Raw genomic sequence first — 25,206 nt, forward strand, 5'->3', positions numbered from 1 at the left:
AGCCAGGATTCAAAAAGGATTCAGCACCATTGGCTATATGCACATGGTAACCAAGCTCACTGAGGTTTCTCGGGATTTCAAGATGCCACTATGTCTAATGTTCATTGATTTAAAGAAGGCATTTGATTCTGCTGAGACTAAAGTGGTCATCAAAGACCTAGCCAAACAGGGTGCTCAAACTCAGTACATCAGGATCCTCCATGAGCTGTATTACGAATTCACCAGCAGGATCTCACCATTCTACAAGGAATTATCATCCATGTCAAAAGAGGGGTTCAGCAGGGTGATACCATTTCACCAAAATTCTTCAGTGCCACCCTCGAGAATGTCATGCAACGACTGGAATGGGAAGGAGTGGGAGTGAAGATAGATGGTTGGCAACTACACCACCTCCGCTTTGCTGATGACATCATTCTAATAACACCAAACATCAGCCAAGCAGCACAAATGCTGGCCAACTTCATCCATGAGTGTGGAAAGGTCAGACTGCAGCTGAATCTCACGAAGACAACATTTATGAGAAATGGACTCGTTCCTGACATTCCATTCACTCTCAACAGAATGAACATCTCAGAATGCAGCAGTTCTCAACAGTTCTTAACCTATGTTGAGAACTCAACATGAAGAATGACTTGGCATCTGAGTTGCGCAGGAGGAAGAGAGCAGCATGGAAAGCCTTCAAAAGTGTCGAAGAAATAGCTAAGAGGATGAAGACCCTCCGGCTCCAGGCACTTCTCTTTGACTCCACTCAACATGAAGAATGACTTGGCATCTGAGTTGCTCAGGAGGAAGAGAGCAGCATGGAAAGCCTTCAAGAGTGTTGAAGACATAGCTAAGAGGACGAAGACCCTCCGGCTCCAGGCACATCTCTTTGACGCCACCATTCTTCCTTCATTAACATACGCCTCAGAGACCTGGGCCCTATGAAAACAGGATGAGAACGCTATTCGGGTCTCCCAAAGAGGAATTGAAAGAGTTGTGCTTGGAGTATCATGCTTCACTCAACTGAGAGAAGGAATCCGAGTTCCAATCTCCATTGACGATCGAGAATCAGGGACTCTGTCTTGTTTGCCAAGGTGTCGAAAATCGGGCTGGACATGTAATGCGATTTGGAGACGACCACTGGACTAGAGCCATTTCCGACTGGATTCCACAGGATGTCAAAAGATTGTGTGGCCGCCCACCTACGAGATGGTCAGACTTTTTCGTCAAGACCCTGAACAAATGGTTTGAGGCTCTTTGTGTTCCTGGAGCGAGCAGACGCCATTAGGGTACACTAGCACGCAACAGAGATAAATGGAGATGTTACTGGTGCCTGCCTGAACAAATCGATGAGTAACAGGATGTCAAGTGATCAAGTGATGAAGAAAATTAAAAAGGATTTAAAGAAAAATCTGATTCTACTCTAAAGAATTGTACAGATTTTCTATGAAAATCTTCCTTCTCATTAAAATGCATATAAAACAAAATCTTGTAATAATCATTTGGGACTAACAGGGTTGAGACTTAGTCTCCTTCCTGTAAAAATCAAATTTAAGACAAAAATAAGGTAAATACCAAAGTCTATGGGCAACAGACTAAAGAATGATTGTTTTTAAAAAAGGCAAATTAAGCAGGTGCTTTTTTTTTTGCAAGTTATTGCTAAGCCATGGCATAGATTCAGTTGTCATGCAGAACAAAGACAGAAATTTGGATTAAAGAGAGTCCAAGAAAGATAGAATTTTTTACTTAGAGTTTATAAAGATAGAGCCAGAAACATAGGTCTGTCTGTACCTATGTTTACCTGCTGCATAGCCTTCTGGACTCACACCAGCTGCTGCCAATTTAAAATCCCCCAGACTATGTGTACTGATAGGACCTGGGCTCCCACCTTCCTGTTGTACTCTGAGGAGACTTCAGCCCAGCCCCAGGAATAAGCTGTTCATCAGAACATCTTAGTGTCAGCGTGACTGCTGTACTTCACCCACCTCACACACCCTAAGGGTAGGTGGGAAACTACAGGGTCATAATTCAGTGTTATTGGCCCCCATAAATGCCCTGGGAACTTAAAAGGGAGGATCTAGGTCCGCAACTGCCTGTCCTGGCCTGTGAAATGCCAATACACATTTGGAAATGATTGTGTAATGGAAAGTCAGACTAAAAGAGGCATAAGTAATAGTCTGCTAGTATAAAACATGAATCAAGTCAGTACTCAGATAACCAGGAATACCAATCTCCACCAAGCAAGCTTTTGTGTTGTTCATTATTTTTTATATTGTATGTCTTCATAGAGTTGCAGGTCAGCTCTACGGAATGGCTGGATCTGGAGAGTATCATATTGAGTGAAATGAGTTAAAAGAGAGGAACAGATACAAAAGATCTCACTCAAGTACAGGATATAAAGAAAACTAGTGCAATAATTAGTGTCCAAAGACAAAAGATACAAAGAGCAGAAGAACTGGTCCTCAGTATGAAGTTTGCCACTGGAGGAGAGGGGAGATAGGTCAGGGAAGGGAACACTATGACAATAACAGAGGAAAGCAGTCACTCTTGATGAGGACTGGGTGCTAAAAGGAGGTATAAAGATATATATGATACTCTATCAGTAACAGTATTGTAAATCATAGTGCCTAAAGAAAAAGGAAAAAAGTGCTTGCCAATAAGGCTGAGGGGTGGGAGGGAAAATGGGGACGGTTGTGGAGAGAAGTAGATACTGGTGAAGAGACTGGTACTGGAATTTTGTAAACATGAAAATAAATCATAAATTACTTTGAAACTGTAATTCATGATGATTCATTTTTTTAAAACTATGCAAAGGTAAAAATGGAAATTATGTACTTAGTTGTAAGAGAACACTGTTCTGTCCTTCCTGCATAACCTCAGGAATAGTTGATATTTGATAGTTCCTTTAGAGGTAGTTTGCCCTTGGGGCAGTCAGGAAGGGCTTTAGAATTACCTTTTAGATGGGTCCTCAGGAAGGGCTTTCTTATGTTGATTTGGCAACCTGACTGGGTGGAGTGTCAGCCCAGACTAGAAGGGAGCTGGAGAAGGAGAGAGCAGGGCTGAAAGATGGACTACGGAGAGACTAGCAAGGGGAACATGTGCTTGAGAGAACCTAGGCCCTCCACAACATAAGTTCTTCTATGGGATAAACTTCCTTGTAATAAACTGCCACTGAGATCAACCGGCCTGGCCCTCATCTCTTCCTTCATCTGTCCTTGGCCAACAGCCGTCCCGATGCAGGCCACACACAGCGGCTCTAGGGCACCGAACACGGGCGGTGAGATAGAGCCGTCCAGAGAGCCCACGAACACACAACCTTCTGCGTGCATAGTTTTTTACACTTAGTGAAGACAAACTTTTTGAGTTCAACTCAAAAAGAATTGATTCAAGTGTGAAAAATCTACACAAATGGTAAAAGTAAAGTAAAGGCCCTCCTGTTGATCATCGATTTGCTCGAGCGGGCCCAGTAACGTCTCCATTGGAGACTTTGTTGTTACTGTGTCTGGCATATCGAATACTCTCGGTAGCTTGCCGGGCTCTCCGAGAGGGGCGGAGGAATCGAACTCGGGTCGGCCATGTTGGCCGCTTGTAAGGCGAACGCCCTACCGCTGTGCTATCGCTCCACAAATGGTACTGAACCTAAAAAGTACAATAGCAATTCATAATTCAAATACAAAAGAATTCTGAATGCTGAGAGTCGTATCAGTAAACCAAAATAATATTATAAAATACTGGAAACAATCTGTGTTGGTGGAGATATTTTAAAAAGGAACACTCATTGGAGCACTCAATACAATAGCTAAGGCTTGTAATCACCCTAGATGTCCAACAACAGTTCAGTGGATAATGATGATGTGATATATATACACAATGGAATACTATGAAGGTGTGTAAGGAATACTGAAGTCAAAGATGGACAAGGCTGCAACATGGAAGTTATTATGTTAAATGAAGTAAGGCAGAAGGAGAATAAAAACAGGATGCTATCACTTATATGTGGTATTTAGAGTTACTGCGTGAAGAAATGCAAGTAGTTTAAAGTGGGGATGCCTAGATCACCCTTGTCCCCAGAGGATAGTGAGAAGGAAAGAAACAGAGTGAAGGGGAAGGGGAGAAGAACTATATGAGAAACAACAGGGGAAGGAGTGAAGAAGACTCAAGCAGATGATGGCACTAAGGAATGATAGCGCTAACAGCACTGAAATCATGAGATCCAAACTTTGCTAACCAAACTTAAAAAGGAATCTCTCAAGATGGCAGATTGGGGATGAGGGGGATAGGGGAGGGAAGGAAACCTGACACTGGATGCAGGATCAGTGATGGAACATTGTGTGTGAGGAACAGAATTGGCCATCTCTCTCTCTCTCTCTTTTTTTTTTTTTTTGCTTTTTGGGCTCCACCCAGTGATGCTCAGGGGTTACTCCTGGCTCCACCCTCAGGAATTACTCCTGGTGGTGTTTGGGGGAACCATATGGAATGCCGGGGGATTGAAACTGGGTCGGCTGTGTACTAGGCAAACACATCCTATCCATTGTACCCTCTCCCCGGCCCCAGAATTGGCCATTTCTTAATGGTCAAGGGATCAAAACATAGAAAAGAATTCACTCTCCTAAACATATATACTCCCAGTGATGGACCATCAAAATAGCTTCTAATAAATATGAAAGAAGACTGGCAGTAACACAACAAAGAAAATTTAATACTCCTCCCTTATCTCTGGATATATCATCTAGAAAAAAAACTCCCAATAAAACAATTGCCCTGAAAAAAATAAAACAGAAGATATGGGCCTAGAAGACATATACAGATCTCTATACCCACCAAAAGTTGAGAAGATATTCTTCTCAAGTGCACAAATTTATTTTCTCCAAGAAAGCAAATACCAGGGCACAAATCATACCATCATAAATTAAAGACGCTAGAAATCATACCAACCATCCTCTTAACCATGAATCTTTGAAAATACAAAACAAACATAAACAGAAATGGGTGAAACTCACTGCACTGTAGCACTGTCGTTCCGTTGTTCATCAATTTGCTTGAGCGGGTACCAGTAACGTCTCCATTGTGAGACTTGTTGTTACTGTTTTTGGCATATTGAATACGCCACAGGGAGCTTGCCAGGCTCTGCCATAATGGTTTGCTAAGTACTGAAAATTAACTCTACGTTCTTTAATAAGCTATCTTGAATTTTCAACAGACCAGATGAAAATCTTGAAATGAGTGCTGTGTTTTTGAGGTGGGTAGATGTGTGCGTGTGTGTGTATTTGTGTGTATATGTGATTGTGGCATTGTAAGGATAGGATGGTTGTTAGGGAAGTGTGTAAAGGCACACTAAAGCTACATACATTAGAGCTTAAACCTTATCATGTGATAACACAAGGGGACGGTACTAGATGAATCCTTCTTGTGTTATCATGAAAAGGTGCAAGCCCTAGTCATTCATCAAGCTACAAGTCACCTCACAACATTTATTTTTGTCTTACTGTAAATTACAATAGACTTATTCCCCAAAGGTGTCAGAGTAGATGTAGCGTTTCTCCTCTTTCTACGGTTACCAGTGGTAACCTCACTGATCCTTACTACGTGACAAATAGATTAACACTGCACCGAAAAACAATTCCCAAACACTGCTATTTGTTACACTGTGACATATCTAAGCCAAACAGAGCAGTTATTTGTTGATCTGGCTGACTCATTCTTCACAATGTACATTGTTTTTAACACTCAAATTCTTGGAAAGTAAACAGAGAGCTGAAGAGGGAATCAGAGGAAATCAAAAGATTCCTGGAAACAAATGAGAACGAAGATTCAAGTTACCAGAATATATGGGACACAATCAAAGTGGTCCTAGTAGGAAAGTTACTAGCAATGAAAGCATTAATTATTAAGCAAGAAAAGGCCCACATAAATAAACTAATAGCACAGCTCAAGTGGCTAGAAAAGTCTAACAAAAGGAGCCCCAAAATAGAAGAAAGGAAATAATAACACTTAGAGTAAAGGTAAGGTAAAGGCCCTCCCGTTGATCATCGATTTGCTCGAGCGAGCCCAGTAACGTCTCCATTGGAGACTTTGTTGTTACTGTGTTTGGCATATTGAATACTTCACGGTGAGCTTGCCAGGCTCTGCCGTGCGGGCGAGATACTCTCTATAGCTTTCGGGGCTCTCTGAAAGGGGCGGAGGAATCGAACCCAGCTCAGCTGGGCCAGCTGCGTGCAAGGCAAATGCCCTACCGCTCTGCTATCGCTCCAGGCCATCATTGCTTACTACCAGGGAAATCTAAATCAAGAGGACAATGAGATATTAGCTCACACCAAAGAGAATGGCACATATAAAAAATAACTAGAATCAATGTGTTGGTGGGGATGTGATTAAAAAGGAACTCTAATACACTGCTGGTGGTAATGTTGTCTGGTTCAACCCCTATGGAAAACAGTATGAAGATTTCTCAGAAAAGAAAGAACAGAGGTGCCATAGCGATTCCATTTCTTAGTAGTATCAACTCCCAGGACACAAACTCTTTCATGCAAAGGTACATATGCATACCATTATTCACTGAGGCATTTAGCAAACAACTAGGTTAGGGAATCAACCCAGGTAACAGATGAGTGGATATTGAAGGTGTGGCATATATAACCCATGGAATACTACATAGCCACAAAGAATGATAAAATCATTTAATTCACTGTAACTTGAGGATAAAATGGAACTAGAGGATATATCGATAAGTGAAGTAAATCAGAAGGACAAATACAGGATGATCTCACCTATAGTATTAGAATAACAGAATGAGGGAATGCAAGGTATCAAATGGGTGGATATGTAAGTTAACTTAACCCTAGATTATAGGGGCTGGAGCGGAAGTACTGTGGGTGGGGCATTTGCCTTGCACACTGGCCTATCGGGTTCAATTCCCAGCATCCCATATGGTCCCCCGAGCACCACCAGGAGTAATTCCTGAGTGCAAAGCCAGGAGTAACCCCTGTGCATTGCTGGATGTGACCCAAAAACGAAAAAATCAAACAAAAACCTAGATTATAGATATGAGGACAGGGAAGGACAAAAATTGAAAAGGAAAGTAAGAAGAGGCAGCCAGAAGTTAACACTGGCAGGGGTCAGGGGCCTTGGGAACATGAGTGGTGTAGAGTGTTGTTTAAGTATATATCTAATACAAGGCACTGGTTGAACTCCACAAAAAGAAAACATCCAACCCCATCAGAAAATGGGGCGATGAAATGAACAGAAACTTTCTCAAAGAAATCAGAATGGCTAAAAGGCACATGAGAAAATGCTATACATCACTAATCATCAGGGAGATGCAGATCAAAACAACAATGAGATATCATCTCACACCACAGAGACTGGACTACATCCAAAAGAACAAAAGCAACTGATGTTGGCGTGGATGTGGGGAGAAAGGGACTCTCCTTCACAGCTGGTGGGAATGCCGGCTGGTTCAGCCCCTTTGGGAAACAGTATGGAGGCTTCTCAAAAAATTAGAAACTGATCTCCCACTTGACCCAGCAATACCACTTCTGGGAATATATGCCGGAGATGCAAAAAAGTACAGTAGAAATGATGTCTGCACTTATATGTTCATTGCAGCACTGTTTACAATAGCCAGAATCTGGAAAAAACAGAATGTCCAAGAACAGATGGCTGGTTAAAGAAACTTTGGTACATCCACACAATGGAATACTATGCAGCTGTTAGAAAAGATGAATCATGAAATTTGCATATAAGTGAATCAACATGGAAAGTATCATGTTAAGTGAAATGAGTCAGAAAGAGAGGGACAGACATAGAAAGATTGCACTCATCTATGGAATATAAAGTAACAGAATAGGAGACTAACACCCAAGAGTAGTAGAAATAAGGACCAGGTGGTTTGCGCTACATCTTGGAAGCCAGCCTCACAGCTGGGGGAAAAGGCAGCTCAGACAGAGAAGGGAAAAAAATAAAGGGTCCTGGGAGGACTCATTCGAGTTGAGAGCTGCCAAAAATAGACTAAAAAGTGAACACGATGGCCACTCAATACCGCTATTGCAAACCACAATACCCAAAAGGAGAGAGAGAACAAAAGGGAATGCCCTGGCACAGAGGCAGGGTAGAGAGGGGCATAGGGTGGGGTTAGGAGTGGTTAGAAGAAGGATCCTAATATGTGGGAGGGATACTGAGATCATTGGTGGTGTTGAATGGGCACTGGTGGAGAGATGGGTACCTAATCATTGTATGACTGAAACACAAACACAAAAGTTTCTTTAAGTATGTAACAGTACCTCAAGGTGATTTACTAATTTTAAAAAAGTATATATCTAAACCACAAGAGCCAACAACACTGTATGTAGGAGATCCAAACTACGACAACCAAACTTTACAACATGCCTGTCAAGGAGGCAGGCTGGGAGTTGGAAGGGGATCTAGGGACAAAGTGGAGGAAAATTGACACTGGTTGTGGAACTGGTTTTGGAATACTGGGTATCTGAATAGCTTTGAATAGCTATGAATAGCTTTGCCAAAAGTATTGATGCCTTAATACTTTTTTAATTTTTAGGGGCTGGAGCGATAGCACAACGGGTAGGGCGTTTGCCTTGCACGTGGCCAACCCGGGTTCAATTCCCAGCATCCCATATGGTCTCCTGAGCTACTGCCAGGAGTAATTCCTGAGTGCAGAGCCAGGAGTAACCCCTGTGCATCACCAGGTGTGACCCAAAAAGCCAATAAATAAATACATTTTTAATTGTTTAAATGTTTTTATTGTTGCTTTTTGTATCACATATGGCAGGGCGTACTCCTGACTCTACTGAGGGATCACTACTGGCAGGGCTCACAGAACTATATGGGATTCTGGGGATTGAACTTGGGTCTGCCACAGGCAATGAAAGTGACCTATCCACTGTACTTTCTCTCCTGCCCCAATTAAAAATTTTTTTCTAAGTTAAAAAAAGTTATTATACCTTATAATGGTTTGGATTTTAACAAGCTTTCCTAAAGTCATCACAAAACATTCTTAGAACAAGTTTTTCTAATCATTTGTCATATTTCCACAAATAAAAGTAACACAATAATCTCAATAAGTGGTTAGAAGAAGGATCCTAAAATCAACTGGGTGATACATTCCAAGTTTTACATTTCTAAGACACACGAGATCAGATGTATCTAGAACATGGCCAGCAAATATGACTCAGACCCAAGTATGCCCACTATATACCTGTGAGCTAATAACAGTTTTTACATTTTATACATGATGTAAGAAACATACAAAATATAATGTTTAATAAGTGGAAATTGTATGAACTTTAAATTTTAATACCCATAAAGTTTTATGAAATCAACAATAAAAAACTTTACAAAGTTAAAAGAGTTCCATGAAAACTTGCACAGAGATCATTGAGTGGATGGATACTTAGCCACTGATCCATGTAGAATGTAAAATTTTAGCAATTGTATCAAGAACAAACTCCAAGTAAAAAAAAAGAAAATTATAGGAAGTCTTAACGATATTTTAAATGGAGGTTCTATGATCTACAGTACTGTTAATGATGGTTTATCATGCACATATTTCCAACACCTAATCCATCAGAAATGTACCCCCTTCTCTTCCCTAAGGTCCCAAACACCCCTCCCTTTCAAACTCCACCACACCACCAACTCAACTGTGTGCATCAGTTCTCCCATTGTGTTTCTTTGATCCTTTGTTTCTATCTTGCTGTATATCTTTAAGTCCCACACATGAGAGAGATCATTCTGTTTCTATCAGCGGTTTCTTTATGACTTCAGTAAGCGTATCCTCCAGTTGCATCCATGTTGATGTAAACTGTATGATCTTGTTCTTTTGTAGAGCTGTGTAGTATTCCACTATATTATACATACTATAAGATATAATATATTCCATGATATATTGTATATAATACTAACAAAGAAATTGCAACATATATCACTTAATCACTTAACTTCCCGTTAGTCGGCGATTTGCTTGAGCGGGCGCCAGTAACGTCTCCATTTGTCCCTGTCATGTGCTAGTGTAGCCCAATGGCATCTGTTCGCTCTGGGAACATGAAGAGCCTCAAACCGATCGTTCATGATCTTAAGGAAGAAGTCTGACCATCTGGTAGGTGGACGGCCACGCGGTCTTTTGACATCCCGTGGAATCCAGTCAGTAACAGCTCTAGTCCAGCGGTCATCTTTAAATCTCATTACGTGACCAGCCCATCTGATTTTTGACACCTTGGCAAATGACATAGCGTCCCTGATTCTTGATCTCTTGGCGGATGTCGGAACTCCGGATTCTTTCTCTCATTTGAGTGAAACATGATATTCCAAGCATAGCTTTCAATTTCTCTTTGGGAGACCTGAATAGCATTCTCATCCTGTTTACATAGGTTCCAGGTCTCTGAGGCATATGTTAATGCAGGAAGAACAGTGGAATCAAAGAGATGTGCCTGGAGCCGGAGGTTCTTCATCCTCTTAGCTATTTCTTCGACGTTCTTGAAGGCATTCCAAGCCGCTCTCTTCCTCCTGCGCAGTTTGGGTGCCAGGTCATTTGTCATGTTGACTTCTCGACCTAGGTACACATAGCTGTTGCATTCGGAGATGGTCGTTACGTTGAAAGCGAATGGGGCATCAGGAACGAGGCTGTTTCTCATAAACATTGTCTTCGTAAGATTCAGCTGTAGTCCTACCTTTCCACACTCACGGTCAAAGTCGGCCAGCATTTGTGCTGCTTGGCTGATGTTTGGTGTTATTAAAACAATGTCATCAGCAAAGCGGAGGTGGTGTAATTGCCAACCATCTATCTTCACTCCCATTCATTCATTCATTCATTCATTCATAATATATAACAATATATATTATATCACAACTTCTTTGTTAAAACTTAATTTTATTATTCAGTCACCATGAATTACAAATGATTGGGTTTCAGGCATACCCTGTTCCAATATCAGTTCCTTCACCATTGTCCCCAGTTCCCCCCCCCCCCCCCGAGCCTGCCTCTACTGCAAGCATTTTATACCTACTTTTAGCATTCTGTTCTCCTCCAGAGTACCCACTTCCCTCCACTGGTGTCATACTCTACCCTTCTCTAACCTATTCCCACCTCACACCAAGTGAAAAAAGCTTTTTAATTCCTATTGGAAACCAGCTCTCATCTCCTTGTTTCTATTTCCTTTGGGCATTTGTTATTCCCCAACTATGTTTCTTTATATTCCACATTTGAAGGAATATTCTGTGAATTTTCCTCTCCCTTGGACTAACTTCCCTCAGCACGATACTCTCCAGATGCTCCACATAGCACCAAATCGTATGACTTTATCTTTCCTTATGGCTGAGTAGCAGTCTATTGTATACCATAGTTTCTTTATCTAGTCATCTGTCTTGGGCACTTGGGTTATTTCAAGATTTTGGCTATTGTGAATAATGCTCTAAAAAATATAGGAGTGCAGCTTAAACCACAACCTCTGTATCCATTCATCTGTAAATGGGCACTTGGGTTGTTTCCGTATCTTGGCTACTGTACTAAGTGCGACAAAGCACATAGGTGAGCACTTTTCCTTTCAAATGAATGTCTTTGTGTTTGGAGGAGATATATTGAGAAGTGGTATCACTAGACTGCATGGGAGTTGTAGTCCTATTATTATTTTGAGAGATCTCTATATTGCTTTCCATACAGGCTGAACCAAAAGGCATTCCTACTAACAACAGGTGAGGGTTCCTTTCTCACCACAACTCCACCCAACAATGACTGTTTCCAGACTTTTTGATATGTAATATTGCCACTTGTGTGAAATGATGTATCAGTTTGCTTTTATTTGCATTTCCCTAATCACTAGTGACAATGAGCACTTTTTCGTATGACTGTTGGCAATTCATGTGTCTTTTTTGGAAAATGTCTGTTCATCTCCTTGCCCCATTTGTGGATGGGATCATTGGATTTTTCATTTTAAAAATAATTTTATTGACTTAAAGAACCATGATTTACAAAGTTATTAGCAGTTAATTTTATTAATATAATATTTAACACCAATCCCCCAAACAGGGTCAACTTCCCTCCACCAAAGTTTCCATATTTTGTCCCCACACCCTACACCCAACCCCTACCCTGCCATGTTCCATGAAAGGAACATTAAAAAGTTCCAGTGGTTGTAGCTTAGATTTTATGTTTTCATTGTTGTTAAGTCTGTGTTTTGGATATATGGCTATACCATTCTTCTACATCACCATTAAAACTGAAGTCTCAAGCCATTTCCCATTACTTTCCTTTCTATTCTTCTTCTTCCCCCCTTGATTCCCTTCCTTCTTTGTCCTCCTCTCTAAACTCTGGTGTCAAGAGTAATCTACCTCTAAGACAGAAACTCTCCTTTTTTATCTTCCCTTTTAACAATGTGGTTTACAACACTGTTGCTGATATAGGGTATCATGCACACTGTTTTAACTCCTTTCAGCACTATGTCCTCCTTCAGAGTGACCACTTCTGTTCACAATTATGGTATTGTTCCCCTCATTGACTGACAAACAACAACCCTGTGGCAAGTTTCTTACTGAAGACCAACTCTGCTCTCATTTCTATTGCCTCTGGGCACTTGTTATTCCCAAACTATGTTTCTTTATACACAGCATATCAAAAAGATCATTGTGTCTGTCCCTTTCCCTCTGCCTAACTTTATTCAGCACGACACTCTCTAGATCTATCTAAGTAGCAGCAATTTGCATAACTTCATCTTTTCTTGTGGCATGTAGTATTCCATCGTGTATGTATACCATAGTTTCTTTATTCAGTCATCTGTTCTAGGGCAAGTGGGATGTTTACAGATTTTGACTATTGTGAACAGCGCTGAAATGTTCACAGGAGTACAAATGTCTATTCTGAGCATGTTTTTGGGACCTTGGGGTTTGAAGGAGTGGAATTGTTGGGGTATTTGGAAGTTCAATTCCTAGATTTTAAGCAATATCCATATTGTTTTTCAAAAATGTTTGAACAGTCTACATTTCCACTAGTAATGAATGAAAGTCCTCTTTCCCACTCCCATGCCAAGGTATGGCTGTTAATCAAAATGGTGGAGTATATGGAGGAGATGATAAGTGGAAATGAAGTCAGCAAGTGGAAAAATTAAGGGATTATATGGGTCACCTACATCAAATCTGAGATAACATAAGAGAAAAAAAGTGGTTCACAGACTCAGAACCTTTACCACAATATACCATGACACCAGGCATAACAATGAATGAACTCAGGAGTTCTGATTCAAATATTCTGCATGGAACAGTTAGTGTTGCAAGTAATGTTAAGATTTTATTTATTCTTCTCTAGAATAAGTTCACCATAAAAACTCTTATACTGTGGTTATTTGTAAATGCATATATTTATTTTCTTTACTAGCTGGAAATATCTTTACAAGCTGATATATATATCTATATATACTTATATATAGATATATATATCTTACTCATTTGCATATCCCAAGAACTAAGAAGATGGTCTGGAATATAGTAGGTAGTAGGGATTTTATTTTTATATTTTTTATTTTTATTAGTGAAACACCATGAGGTACAGTTGTAGACTTACAAATTTTTGTGCTTGAGTTTCAATCATACAACGATCAAACACCCATCCCTCCATCAGTGCCCACCCTCCACCACCACAGGTCCCAGTATCCCTCTGACCCCCCATCCCCCCACCCCACCCTGCCTCTGTGGCAGGGCATTCGCTTTTGTTCTCTCTCTCCTTTTGGGTGTTGTGGTTTGCAAAAGAGGCATTGAGTGGCAATCATGTTTGGTCTATAGTCTACTATATTATATAACGTGTGTATGATTTATAAGCCTCTGACTGGGGAATTCAGATGTACAGCTGCCATGATTTGTAAAGGAGAAGTGGTTTGTGTGTGAGCTGTGTTTATGTGTAATAGGGACACAGCACTTTTCTCTCTAGAAACCTGGCCAGACTGGTCATTCTCCGTGGCACTGCCCTTACTGCTTCCCCACTTCAGCCCTGCTTTCCTACCTTAAGTATATGTCAGTCTCCAACCCAAAGGATTCATGTTCAACAGCTTTCTCAAAGGACATCTGGGTATTCTCAGGCCCCAACTATGGAAGAAAAGGACAGCAGGCTTTATGCCTCAGAGTCTCTCCCCCTAACATCTCTTTTATGACAGGAATGAAACCTAGTATTAAAGGATTTAGGGAGCTGGCTTGGCTTCGTTGGCTGTTTATAACAGGAGCATAACTACATTTTCTTCTATTCCCTATGCTGCTACTCTACTCTTCTAAGGCAATTATCACTGGGTATAAAAAGAAAAATGGTTAAAAGCTAGAAGACCTGGGTACAAGACCAACCTCTACAGTTAATTTCTTCTTCATGTCATTTTTATTTTCTTTTTATTTTAAAAATATGGAACGCTTCACAAATTTGCGTGTCATCCTTGCGCAGGGGCCATGCTAATCTTCTCTGTATTGTTCCAATTTTAGTATATGTGCTGCTGAAGCGAGCACTTCATGTCAATTTTAAGCCAATACCTCTTCCTCTCCAGGTGTTCCCAGGGTCTGAGATCACTTTATCATATGCATACACCATGCATACACATCTGTACTCACTTATATCTATTATGTTTACACCTACCATGGGTGCACCTCTATGTGCAATGAGCAATGGCTTGGGTCCCAATGTATTCTTATCCTTAACACAAGGAGAATAATGTCCAATTGGCACAAAATAGAGACACAAAAGGATAATTACAAAGGGAACACCAACAGAAATTTGTATAGCTGTAAAAAAAAAGAAGAGGAAATTGAGAAAAAAAGAGACCAAAAAAAAAAAAAAACCAGAAAACGCTCACAAACAACTACCAGAAAGCTGCAAATGTAAATAAATACCCAATCCATGGATTTCATTCATTCTGCAGAGTGTCATATTTACTCTCTATTTCTGTTACATTACAATTATTTGTATGAATTTGAAGGTACAGGGCTACCTAGTGTAGCTTTACTATTAAGTCAAATTATTGGAACTATAAATTTACAAAGGAATAAATTGTATAGGAGTGAAAAGATAATGGGGTGATGCTACGGAAAACTTTCTTGGGAAGAAGAGTTGACCTGCTTCTCAAAAAGCCCTGAGAGTTGGGAAAAAAATCAACCCAAAATGCCAATATATTTAAGATCATGCAGGACAGTGAAAAGAACAGTACTTTTTGACAAAAGTTTGGGCTCAAAGTCATATTCTACCTAATAATGTATTTGATATGCTTTAGCTTAATTTCTTTAGGTTTTAATGTCCTTCCATAAAACAGAACTAGCCTACTGCTAAAATCTACCTCAAAGAGTTGTTATGTCAGTTTTTTCTCATAATAGCAGAGTGGGTAGGGTGTTTGCCTTGCACGCAGCCAACATGGCTGATCCAAGTTTGATTCCTCCACCCCTCTCGGAGAGTCTGGCAAGCTACCGAGAATATCTCGCCGCATGGCAGAGCCTGGCAAGCTACCCGTGGTGTATACGATATGCCAAACACAGTAACAACGAGTCTCAAAATGGAGACGTTAGTGGACCCGCTCGAGCAAATCGATGAGCAACGGGAGGACAGTGACAGTGACAGGTACTCACACGCATGCACACATATACACATATTTGCACACAGCCTATCCATAGTACATGTTATATTGGTTCAGAGTTTCCCAACACTTTACTAGACTTTTTTTTTTTTTTTGCTTTTTGCGTCACACTCGGCAATGCTCAGAGGTTACTCCTGACTCTGCATTCAGAATCACTCCTGGTGATGTTGGAGGACCATATGGGATGCTGGGAATCAAACCCGGATCAGCCACATGCAAGGCAAATGTACTACCCGCTATGCTATTGCTCCAGCCCCTTTCGTAGACTTTTGAATATTCTACTCATTCATTTTGTTAAAGGGGGCAACTATGTCTTAATCATTTTCAAATCTATATTTCCAGCTCTAACCTCTTAACTTTACGAGTGCATCACATTTCTTGTCTAGTTTTCTCTGCTCACGCAGCCTCTCTGCTCTTCTGGCTTTAACTAAAATTTAGGAAGTGAAAAAGAAAGTAGCTTATTATTGTTCCTTTTTAGCTCTTTCTCCAGGAACTTTTGCTAAATTTTCCCCTTCCCTTACACATACACATGTACACAAATACTACCAATTCAAGTTTTCACTAGCCTGCATCCTCCCAGAAACCAAAAATCAAACACTTCTTCTTGAACCAAGAGCAGCAAGAGAGATATGGAGAAAAGATGCTGAGAGAAGAGTCCATTCTCACAGTAATTCAGTGCATATATCTGGTTCTCCTCTGCTTCCATTTTACATCAAAATATGAAGGAGAAACTATGGCAGAGATAGTTCCCTTTTTTGATGAGAAAAGGTAGAGGTAGGGCATTGGGACACACCTGGCAGTTTTTTTTTTTCTTGGCTTACCCCTGGCTCTGTGCTCAGGGATTACTCTTGGCAGTGTTCAGGCAACCATATATAGTAACAGGGATTGAACCTCAATTGACTGCACGCAAGGCAAGTGCCTTAATCCCTGTACAATCTATCTGGCATCCTAGACACTTCTATATGCTGTCTCTAAGTGTGACAGACATTCATTGAAGAGCGTTTTGTGTTAATTTGGAAGTAACCAGGGATATATGGGTTAGCATAAAGTCATCAATTGAAACTGGAAATATCTGAATGCACCCCAAAAGAATGAACTGTGGCTGGTACCATCACGCTGATAAAACATACTTAAATGGCTCCGACATATATGAAAGCCAAGTCCCAGAAGTCAAGATATTACAACATAGAGAACACTTTCAGTTTTCTAGAACACTTCTCTAGAAGAAGGCCTGTTCAGTGAGATAAATACAATAATAGGCTAGGCAGAATTGTAATTTTGACATAAGAAATATGTCTGAGTGATAAATAGTGGTGGCACGGGTTTGAGATGCAACAAGATACAGAGGTCCTCTGATGGAGTGGAGTATGCAGACTACGTACTACAGAACTGAAAGGATCAAAATTGTATCCATTGACATACCTTCTCCTTCCAAGTAGAACAAATATGTGAACAGAAGCCAGGAGAGGAGAGTCATCAGAGGTATGCTGGTCAATTGTATGAAGGGACAAAAGACCTGGGAGAAAGTAAAAAACATCAGGTTGAACACTTTTAGGTAGAGTGTTAGACCCATGGGATGATGCTTACCTGCAGTGACAGCCCAACTGTCAGCCACCTGTCCTCCCAGTAAGTAAATAAAGCCCAAAACAAAAAGGTGTAAAATGCAACAAGGAGACAGAGCAGCACCTGTGAAAACAGAAATAAAAACCTTACATCCAGACACTAGACTTGCATCAAGCGCTAGGTTTGGATTAGAAATTTTCTTGGAAATTTATGAGTCTCCAAAATACCAGGGAACTCAATTCCTCATACAATTATCTAATCTCAATAGGTCTCATTCCCCTGACTCTTAAAGAGCCTCCAATCGTTGGGAAAAGACGAGTAAGAAGAGGCTGCTAAAATCTCAGGGCTGGTATGACTAGAGATGTTACTGGCACCTGCTCACATAATTCCAAGATCAGTGGGATGACAGTGATACAATGATTATCTGATCATTCTGCAAATGACCAATTTTGCACAGATGCTATAATTTACCTTCTTTGTTACAAAAGGTGAATTTGCAGTATTAATATGGCTGAAAAAAGGTACAGAGCTAGGGATAGGGAGAGAGTTCAAAGGGCTGGATCACATGTTTGACATGTATATTGTATGAGGTTCTAAGCTTGACATCACTGGGTCTGAGCACAAACTCCATCAGGCTCATAATGCAGGAGTAAAGTTGGGACTGATTGCTGAGAACTTCAGGGGAGGTTTTCCAAAAAAAGTGTGTGTGTGCATGTGTGCGTATCTGTGCATGTGTGTGTATGTGAGAGAGAGAAAGAATACCTTTGTTAAGATTATATCATAAGATTATTATATCTTCTCCACTCTCGCCAATACTTTCAATACTTTTAATCTCTCAGTTTAAAAAAAGAACATTCCAAATCTTCCCTACTTTCATGTATGACTCAATACAATTACAAGTAAATATTTTAATTGTCTCTTCAGTCTGATTCCTGTGGCTCTGATTTTTATGTATATGAATATATTATTCAGGAGCCCTTGAATTATGCTATAGCACCAAGGTCTAGTTGGCCTGGACTCTACCCAGGGTTCTCAGTTCCTGCTCTCTTGCTTCAGAAACAAGGTATTATAGCCAGTCCAACTGAACTAGGGAGTGGTTATGGACAGTGGTCTCTTTTTTTGGTGGAAAGAGATAGGGGTAGGGGGCTGGGACATACACCTGAAACAATTGCAGCTGTTCAGCAAGTTGATCTTTGCCACACCGGGAAGTATCTGTGCATTTGCTAGCTCCAGTTTGGAGACTGCTGTTCGGAATCACAGCCTCATGAGAGGGGTCGCCGCCTGAGTGTCTACAGGTTGTTGTACCTCAGGGATGGAAGCTTCCAGTCACTTTCTCAGGAATGGTTGTTTCCTGCTGTTGCCTAGGGACAACTGAACTCTCTCTGTGTTGTATACTGTTAGCTCCTATCTTTTTCTGACACAGTGGGTATAGGCCTCAAATTGACCTTTTAAGGATCTTTTGTACTAGGTGTTTCCAATTTATCTTAGAGTTTAAAGTTTGCTAGACTGAAAGAAGTTGGTCACTCTAGATATGAAGGTGGTGCTGTAAGGTGGTAACGTTTTATGCATGAAACCCTATCAGTAATAGGAATATAAACCACAGAGCCTAAAACGAAAAAAGTGCCTATCATAAGTGCCTTCTACAAGATCATTGTTGGTGATTTTAATGCCAAGATAGGACTGAGAAGATTAGCCGAAGAGCCCCACATCAGGACCCATGGCCTAGAATGGAATGAACAGGGTGAGAGACTGTCCAAGTTCATCATGTCAACCAAGACCATCCATGGTAACTCACAATTCCAGAAGGCCGAGTCTAAATGTTGGACATGGTAGTCTCCCGGTGGACGGTTCCAAAATGAAATTGACTACATCATATTCAATCAACAGTTTTGCCTTACTGATGTCGCTGTTGTCCCAAAATTCCAAACGAGATCAGACCACCATATCCTTCATGCAAAATTCTACTTCACAGAGCGGGGAGAAAGGGCTGCAAAGTTTAAGAAGAGAACTCCCAGAACGACCACCAACTGGGAGCTCTTTGGCACTATTGTAGAAACATGGGAAGATGCCCTCATTGACAACATTGATGAGGAATACTATCGACTGGTTCAGCACCTCCATGATTGTGGGGGGGAGAGAGATAGCCACAAAAAGATGCCTGTCTTCGAAAACTCTTGAGCTCATTCGCCAAGGTGGCTTGGCGCAAGCCTCAGGCAACCGCAAGCAAACATCTGAGCTCGCAAAGCAGTGCAGAGAAGCGATAAAGGAAGACCTCAAAAAGAAAAGAGTAGCAGTGCTGGCAGATGCGGCAGAAGCTAGGAAAAGCATTCGCAACACCCACCTGTCCTTTGCCAACTACAAGACCAAGATGACTGCCCTCTGACGTCCTGATGGATCTATCACATCTTCCAGAAGGGCAATGGAGAAGATTATCCATGACTTCAACTTGGATATCTTTGATAGCCAAGTCCACCTGCCCACATACCAAATTCTACAGGATGGATATGTCGTTCCCAAAATTCTCCCTTCCGAAATCCGACACACCATTTCGTTGGTAAAGAAGCAAACAGCACCTGGCTGAGACAAGGTCAGACCTGAACACCTGAAGAACCTGTCATCAGTACTCATCAATACACTGGCTCGGCTCTTTACAAGCTATCTGTTTGAATGCAAGGTTCCGTCGCAATGGAAAACCAGCAGGACTGTACTACTGTACAAGAAGGGAGACATCCACGACATTGGCAACTATAGCCCGATCTGCCTGCTGTCTGTCATCTACAAGCTGTTCACTGGAGTCATCCTGAATACGATTGGAAGAACACTAGATGAAAAACAATCATGCGAGCAAGCCAGGTTCTGAAAAGGATTCAGCACCATTGACCATATCCACATGATAACCAAGCTCATTGAGGTTTCTCGGGAGTTCAAGATGCTGCTCTAATGTTCATTGATTTAAAGAAGGCCTTTGATTCTGTTGAGATGGAAGCGGTCATCAAAGCCCTACCCAAACAGGGCATTCAAACTCAATACATCAGGATCCTCTATGAGCTGTATTACAGATTCACTACCAGGATCTCACCATTCTACAAGGAAATGATCATCCATGTCAAGAAAGGTGTATGTTAGGGTCATACCATTTCACTAAAACTCTTCAGTGCCACCCTCGAGAACGTCATGTGACAACTGGAATGGGAAGGAATGGGAGTGAAGATAGATGGTCAGCAACTAAACCACCTCTGCTTTACTGATGACACCGTTCTTGTAACACCAAACATCAGCCAAGCGGCACAAATGGTGGCCAACTTCGAGTGTGAGTGTAGAAAGGTCGGATTACAGCTGAATCTAACGAAGACAATGTTTATGACAAATGGTCTCGTTCCTGACGTTCCACTCACTTTCAATGGGATGAACATCTCCGAATGCAACAGTTATGTGTACCTAGGTCGAGAAGTGAACAGGACGAATGACCTGGCACCTGAGTTGCGCAGGAGGAAGAGAGCAGCTTGGAATACCTTCAAGAACATCGAAGAAATAGCTAAAAGGACAAAGAACCTCCGGCTCTGGACAAATCTCTTCAATTCCACTGTTCTTCCTGCATTAACATACACCTCAGATACCTGGGCCTTAAGAAAGCAGGATGAGAATGCTATTCAGGTCTCTCAAAGAGGAATCAAAAGAGCAATGCTTGGAGTATCAGGCTTCACTCAAATGAGAGAAAGAATCTGGAGTTCCGACCTTTGTCGACGGTCAAGAATCAGGGACACTGTCTCATTCGCCAAGGCATGGAAAATGAGATAGGCTGGACATGAAATGCGATTTGGAGACGACTGCTGGACTAGAGCCATTACCGACTGTATTCCACGGGGCGTCAAAAGATCGCATGGCCACCCACCTATGAGATGGTCAGACTTCTTCGTCAAGACCCTGAACGATCAGTTTGAGGCTCTTTGTATTCCTAGAATGAGCAGGTGCCATTGGGTTACATTAGCACGCGACAGGAATGAATGAAGACGTTACTGGTGCCCGCTTGAGCAAATCGATGAGTAATGGGATGTCAAGTGATCAAGTGATCATAAAAAAGATGTGGTTGGGCGTGGGTAGGATGGAAACTAGGAATATTGGTAGAGGAAAATTGACAGTGATGATGGGATTGTTGTTGGAACACTGTATGCCTTGAACTCAATCATGAATAGCTTTGTAAATCAGGAAGGAAGGAAGGAAGGAAGGAAGGAAGGAAGGAAGGAAGGAAGGAAGGAAGGATCTTGAATTAGAAGAACTGGGACTAATAAACACACACAGAATTCTCCAACCTCCAAAAGCCAGAGACATAGTCTTCTCCAGTGCAAATAGATTATTTTCCATGTAATAACACAATTGAGTGCCCATAAACTCAAAAATGGAACGACCCGCCTATCCTGCTGAAATACCATTAAATGCTAATGGAAGAATGAGAATAACAGAGACATAAGCAATAGCCTATTAGTATAAAGTAATTAATATGGTCGCCACTTAATCAGGAAGCCAAAATTTCACTGCCAGCACCCCCAAAGCTTTAGGAACAAGAGGGAAGCAAGAGAATTTTTAGCTATGCTAGCAGACAGGGACAGAAATCCAGGCAAGTCTTCAAGTTCATAAAAACTCTGGAGCCTGGATGAAAATGACCTTAAATCAACACTCAATGCAATGGCAATGGAAATTAAGCAATCAATAGGAGAGAAATGACGATGAAAAATTCATAAAATGGAGTTGAAGAAGCTTAAGAATACAATAACAAGTTGCAGCACCAGAATTCTGAATGCTGACAATAGTACATGCTGTGTGTGTGTGTTCAAAAGTGTTTGTGCACTCGCTGCCTGCGTTCGGTGGTCTGGAGTTGCTTCTCTCACCCCGGCTGGCTGCCATCAACAGCCAATCTCGGTCTTTCTGTTTATTCCATTCTCCCCCTGCCCCTATTCGAGTCTCACCGTGGGCCCCATTCTAGTTTTCCCCTGCCCCTCATTCTCACCTCCTACTGACTGTCCCTCACACTAGTCTCCCTCTGCACCTAGTCTCACAGCCTTAGTTAAGAGCCAATCCCCCAGAGTTAGGTGTAGCAAATACACACTGGTGAGATAGCACAGTCGACATATGTAAAGCCCTTCCTTCCAGAGAAGCTACTCTTTTTTGTTGATGAAGTTTCACTTAATCTTTTTATCTTTTTTTAAATTGAGTCACAGTGAGATACAGTTACAAAGCTTTCATGTTTGAGTTTCAGTCATACTATGATCGAATATCCATCCCTCCACCAGTGCACATTTTCCACCACCAATGTCCTCAGTATCACCCCCCCCCCCGCCCCCATCCCAACCCTGTCCCTACCTCTATGGTAGGCAATTTTCCCCATACTCTCTATCTACTTTGGGTCATCATGGGTTGCAATATAGATACTGAGAGGCTATCATGTTTGGTCCTTTATCTACTTTCAGCACACATCTCCTATGCTGAACGGTCCCTCCAACCATCACTGACTTAGTGATCCCATCTCTACTCCAGCTGCCTTCTCCCCCAACTCGTGAGGCAGGCTTCCAACCATGGAGCAATATTCCTGGCCCTGTCTCCACCGTCCTTGGGTGTCAATCTATGTTATTTTATATTCCACAAATGAGTATATTCATTCTGTGTCTATCCTCTCTTTCTGACTCATCTCACTTAGCATGATACTCTCCAGGTCCATCCACTTAAAAGCAAATTTCATGACTTCATCTCTCCTAACAGTCTTCATAGTATTCCACTGTATAGATGTACCAAAGTTTCTTTAACCAATCAATTCTCAGGCACTTGGGCTGTTTCCAGATTCTGGCAATTGTGATAAATGCTGCAATGAACATACAGGTGCAGATGTCATTTCTACAGACTTTTTTTGCAGCCTCAGGATATATTCCCAGAAGTGGTATTGTGGGGTCACATGGAAGCTCAATCTCTAGTTTTTTAAGGAGCGACAGCACAGCGGTAGGGCATTTGCCTTGCATGCAGTCAACATGGCCGACCCAAGTTCCATTCCTCCGCCCCTCTCGGAGAGCCCAGCAAGCTACCGAGAGTATCTCACCCGCCCGGCAAAACCTGGCAAGCTCCCCGTGATGTATTCGATATGCCAAACACAGTAACAACAAAGTCTCCGATGGAGACGTTACTGGGCCCGCTCGAGCAAATCGATGAACAACGGGAGGACAGTGACATTGTAAGTTGAATAGAATTGGAGGCATAATGTTAAGCAAAATAAATCAAAATGAGGACAAATATTGGATGATCTTGCTCATCTGTGGTATACAGAGAAACAGAATAAGAGAACAGACAGTACCAAATACTGACAAAGCCTTAGCCTTATATTACAAAACTGAGATAATGAAGCATTTGGTTGTGAGTGGGGCCTAGAGAGATCAAGAAAAAGATAAGAAGTAACAGTAAAACAGTCGTAGAGGGTGTTGAACACTTTGGTGGTTGTGAGGTACTATGTACATCAAAACAATATTAATTTATATTGTAACCATGTCACCTAAACTGTAATATTAATAAAAATTAAATAAAATAAAAAGCACCTGAGGTAGAGTCAAGACTGCATTTATGTACTATGGAAGGGACCAACCGCAGACATCCATGTTGCCCCTCTTGTAGACTATGTTCTTCCATCTTGTCCTTTTCTCCTTTTCTCCTATTTTTTTAAATTTGGAGTATTGCTATTTACTCAGCCATTGATTAGGCTGATTGAATTGGGCATGAACTTCACCTAACTTTTTTTCCCCCTTTTTATAAATATATTTATTGAATCACTGTGAGAGCATTTACAAAGCTTTCAGGTTTAAGTCTCAGTCATACAATGATGAAACACCTGTCCCATTTTCCACCACCAAAAATCCAACTATACCCCACATCCCACACCCTCCCCCTACCTGTGGGGCAAATGATTTCCACATTACTCTCTCTCTACTTTGATAACATTCAATATTTCGACACCAGACCCACCATTATTATTTGGGATTTTACCTCAACATTCAGATCTGCCGAAAAGGCAACCGTAGAAAATTTGTTTTCTATTGTTGATTATGAATAACATATGATGTCATGTGGCCGCAGTAGTGGCTGCACGATTTTGGAATTCCAAAATTTTAACAATTAAATCTGGAGGGATTTCTGCCAAAACCTGCTGGGTTCCGAGATTTGTTCCTGAGTCTCTGGGATCATGGCCATTAAGCAGCTTGATCAGGAGCCAGAAAGGCTGATTGTGGGCAGCAACTCAGGGTCTCGTTGGGGTGGGGAGGAAAGGGCCAGTTCTATCCCAATCCTGTGAGGCCCCATGTATCTCATCACTGCAGGCCCAAACCTGAATGTCCAATGGCCTCTGGAGGATGGCGGCCACTGAGCTGCCAAGATGGAGCAGGTGGAGGGACAGCACTCTTTCCCCCCTAGGGTGGCCTGGCACCAGTAACCTACTGAGGGACCAAATGCATTTCTGCCAAAAGCCGCTGAATTCCAAGATTTATTTCTGAGTCTCTGGGATCATGGCCATTAAGCAGTTTGATCAGGAACCAGAGAGGCCTTGCCTCCAATTATATAGCTGAGCCCGAAGTGGTGTGAGGGTGTGTCTCACACATACCTAACTTTTGGCCGTTTACTTTCTTGGTAAACTTGACCCCAAGTTGTTGGGGTCTGGCCAAAGGCACAGCAGCAACTTTGGGGTATCTAGAAGTCTGAAGGTGCCATCAGGCTGCTGATGCACTCACCTCACAATTACAGATTGACCTGCTGGCAGCACCATACCCCCCTTTCTCCTTTTCTGACGGAAGAGAGACCAGGGGGCTATGCTGTTCTTCCCACTACAATTTTCCAGACTTGGGTCAAGCCCAAATGGGGATTATGATAGTCTTATAAAGTTGGAGTTTGAGTTATTAAAAGGAACCTAAGTTTTTAATGACTGAAATGAGAATGTTCTTATGATTATAACAGTTTTGGAAAGAAATGAAGACTTCATTTGAATGGGAAAAGAGTCACAGAGTGAGTTAAAAAGTAGTAGTAGAAATGGAAG

General features: G+C 41.5%; 1 protein-coding gene and 1 non-coding gene across 2 annotated transcripts in view; both read right to left on the reverse strand.

Moving 5' to 3' along the window:
* The window catches only part of GDPD4 (glycerophosphodiester phosphodiesterase domain containing 4), an 87,452-nt gene that overhangs the window by 38,164 nt on the left and 24,082 nt on the right, over positions 1 to 25,206 (reverse strand). Inside the window, exons 5-9 of the mRNA XM_056130560.1 lie at positions 17,172 to 17,270; positions 17,007 to 17,100; positions 15,934 to 16,011; positions 14,597 to 14,742; positions 13,982 to 14,064 (exon numbers count right to left, since the gene is read on the reverse strand). Of these exons, the coding sequence (XP_055986535.1) occupies positions 13,982 to 14,064; positions 14,597 to 14,742; positions 15,934 to 16,011; positions 17,007 to 17,100; positions 17,172 to 17,270 (500 nt within the window). The remainder of the gene's footprint in view (positions 1 to 13,981; positions 14,065 to 14,596; positions 14,743 to 15,933; positions 16,012 to 17,006; positions 17,101 to 17,171; positions 17,271 to 25,206) is intronic.
* LOC130038807 (U6 spliceosomal RNA) lies at positions 14,363 to 14,469 on the reverse strand. The gene has a single exon (XR_008794793.1). It is a non-coding gene; the product is annotated as a U6 spliceosomal RNA (small nuclear RNA).

Source organism: Sorex fumeus, unplaced genomic scaffold, assembly GCF_029834395.1.
Source record: "Sorex fumeus unplaced genomic scaffold, SorFum_2.1 ptg000079l, whole genome shotgun sequence".
Lineage (NCBI taxonomy): Eukaryota > Metazoa > Chordata > Mammalia > Eulipotyphla > Soricidae > Sorex > Sorex fumeus.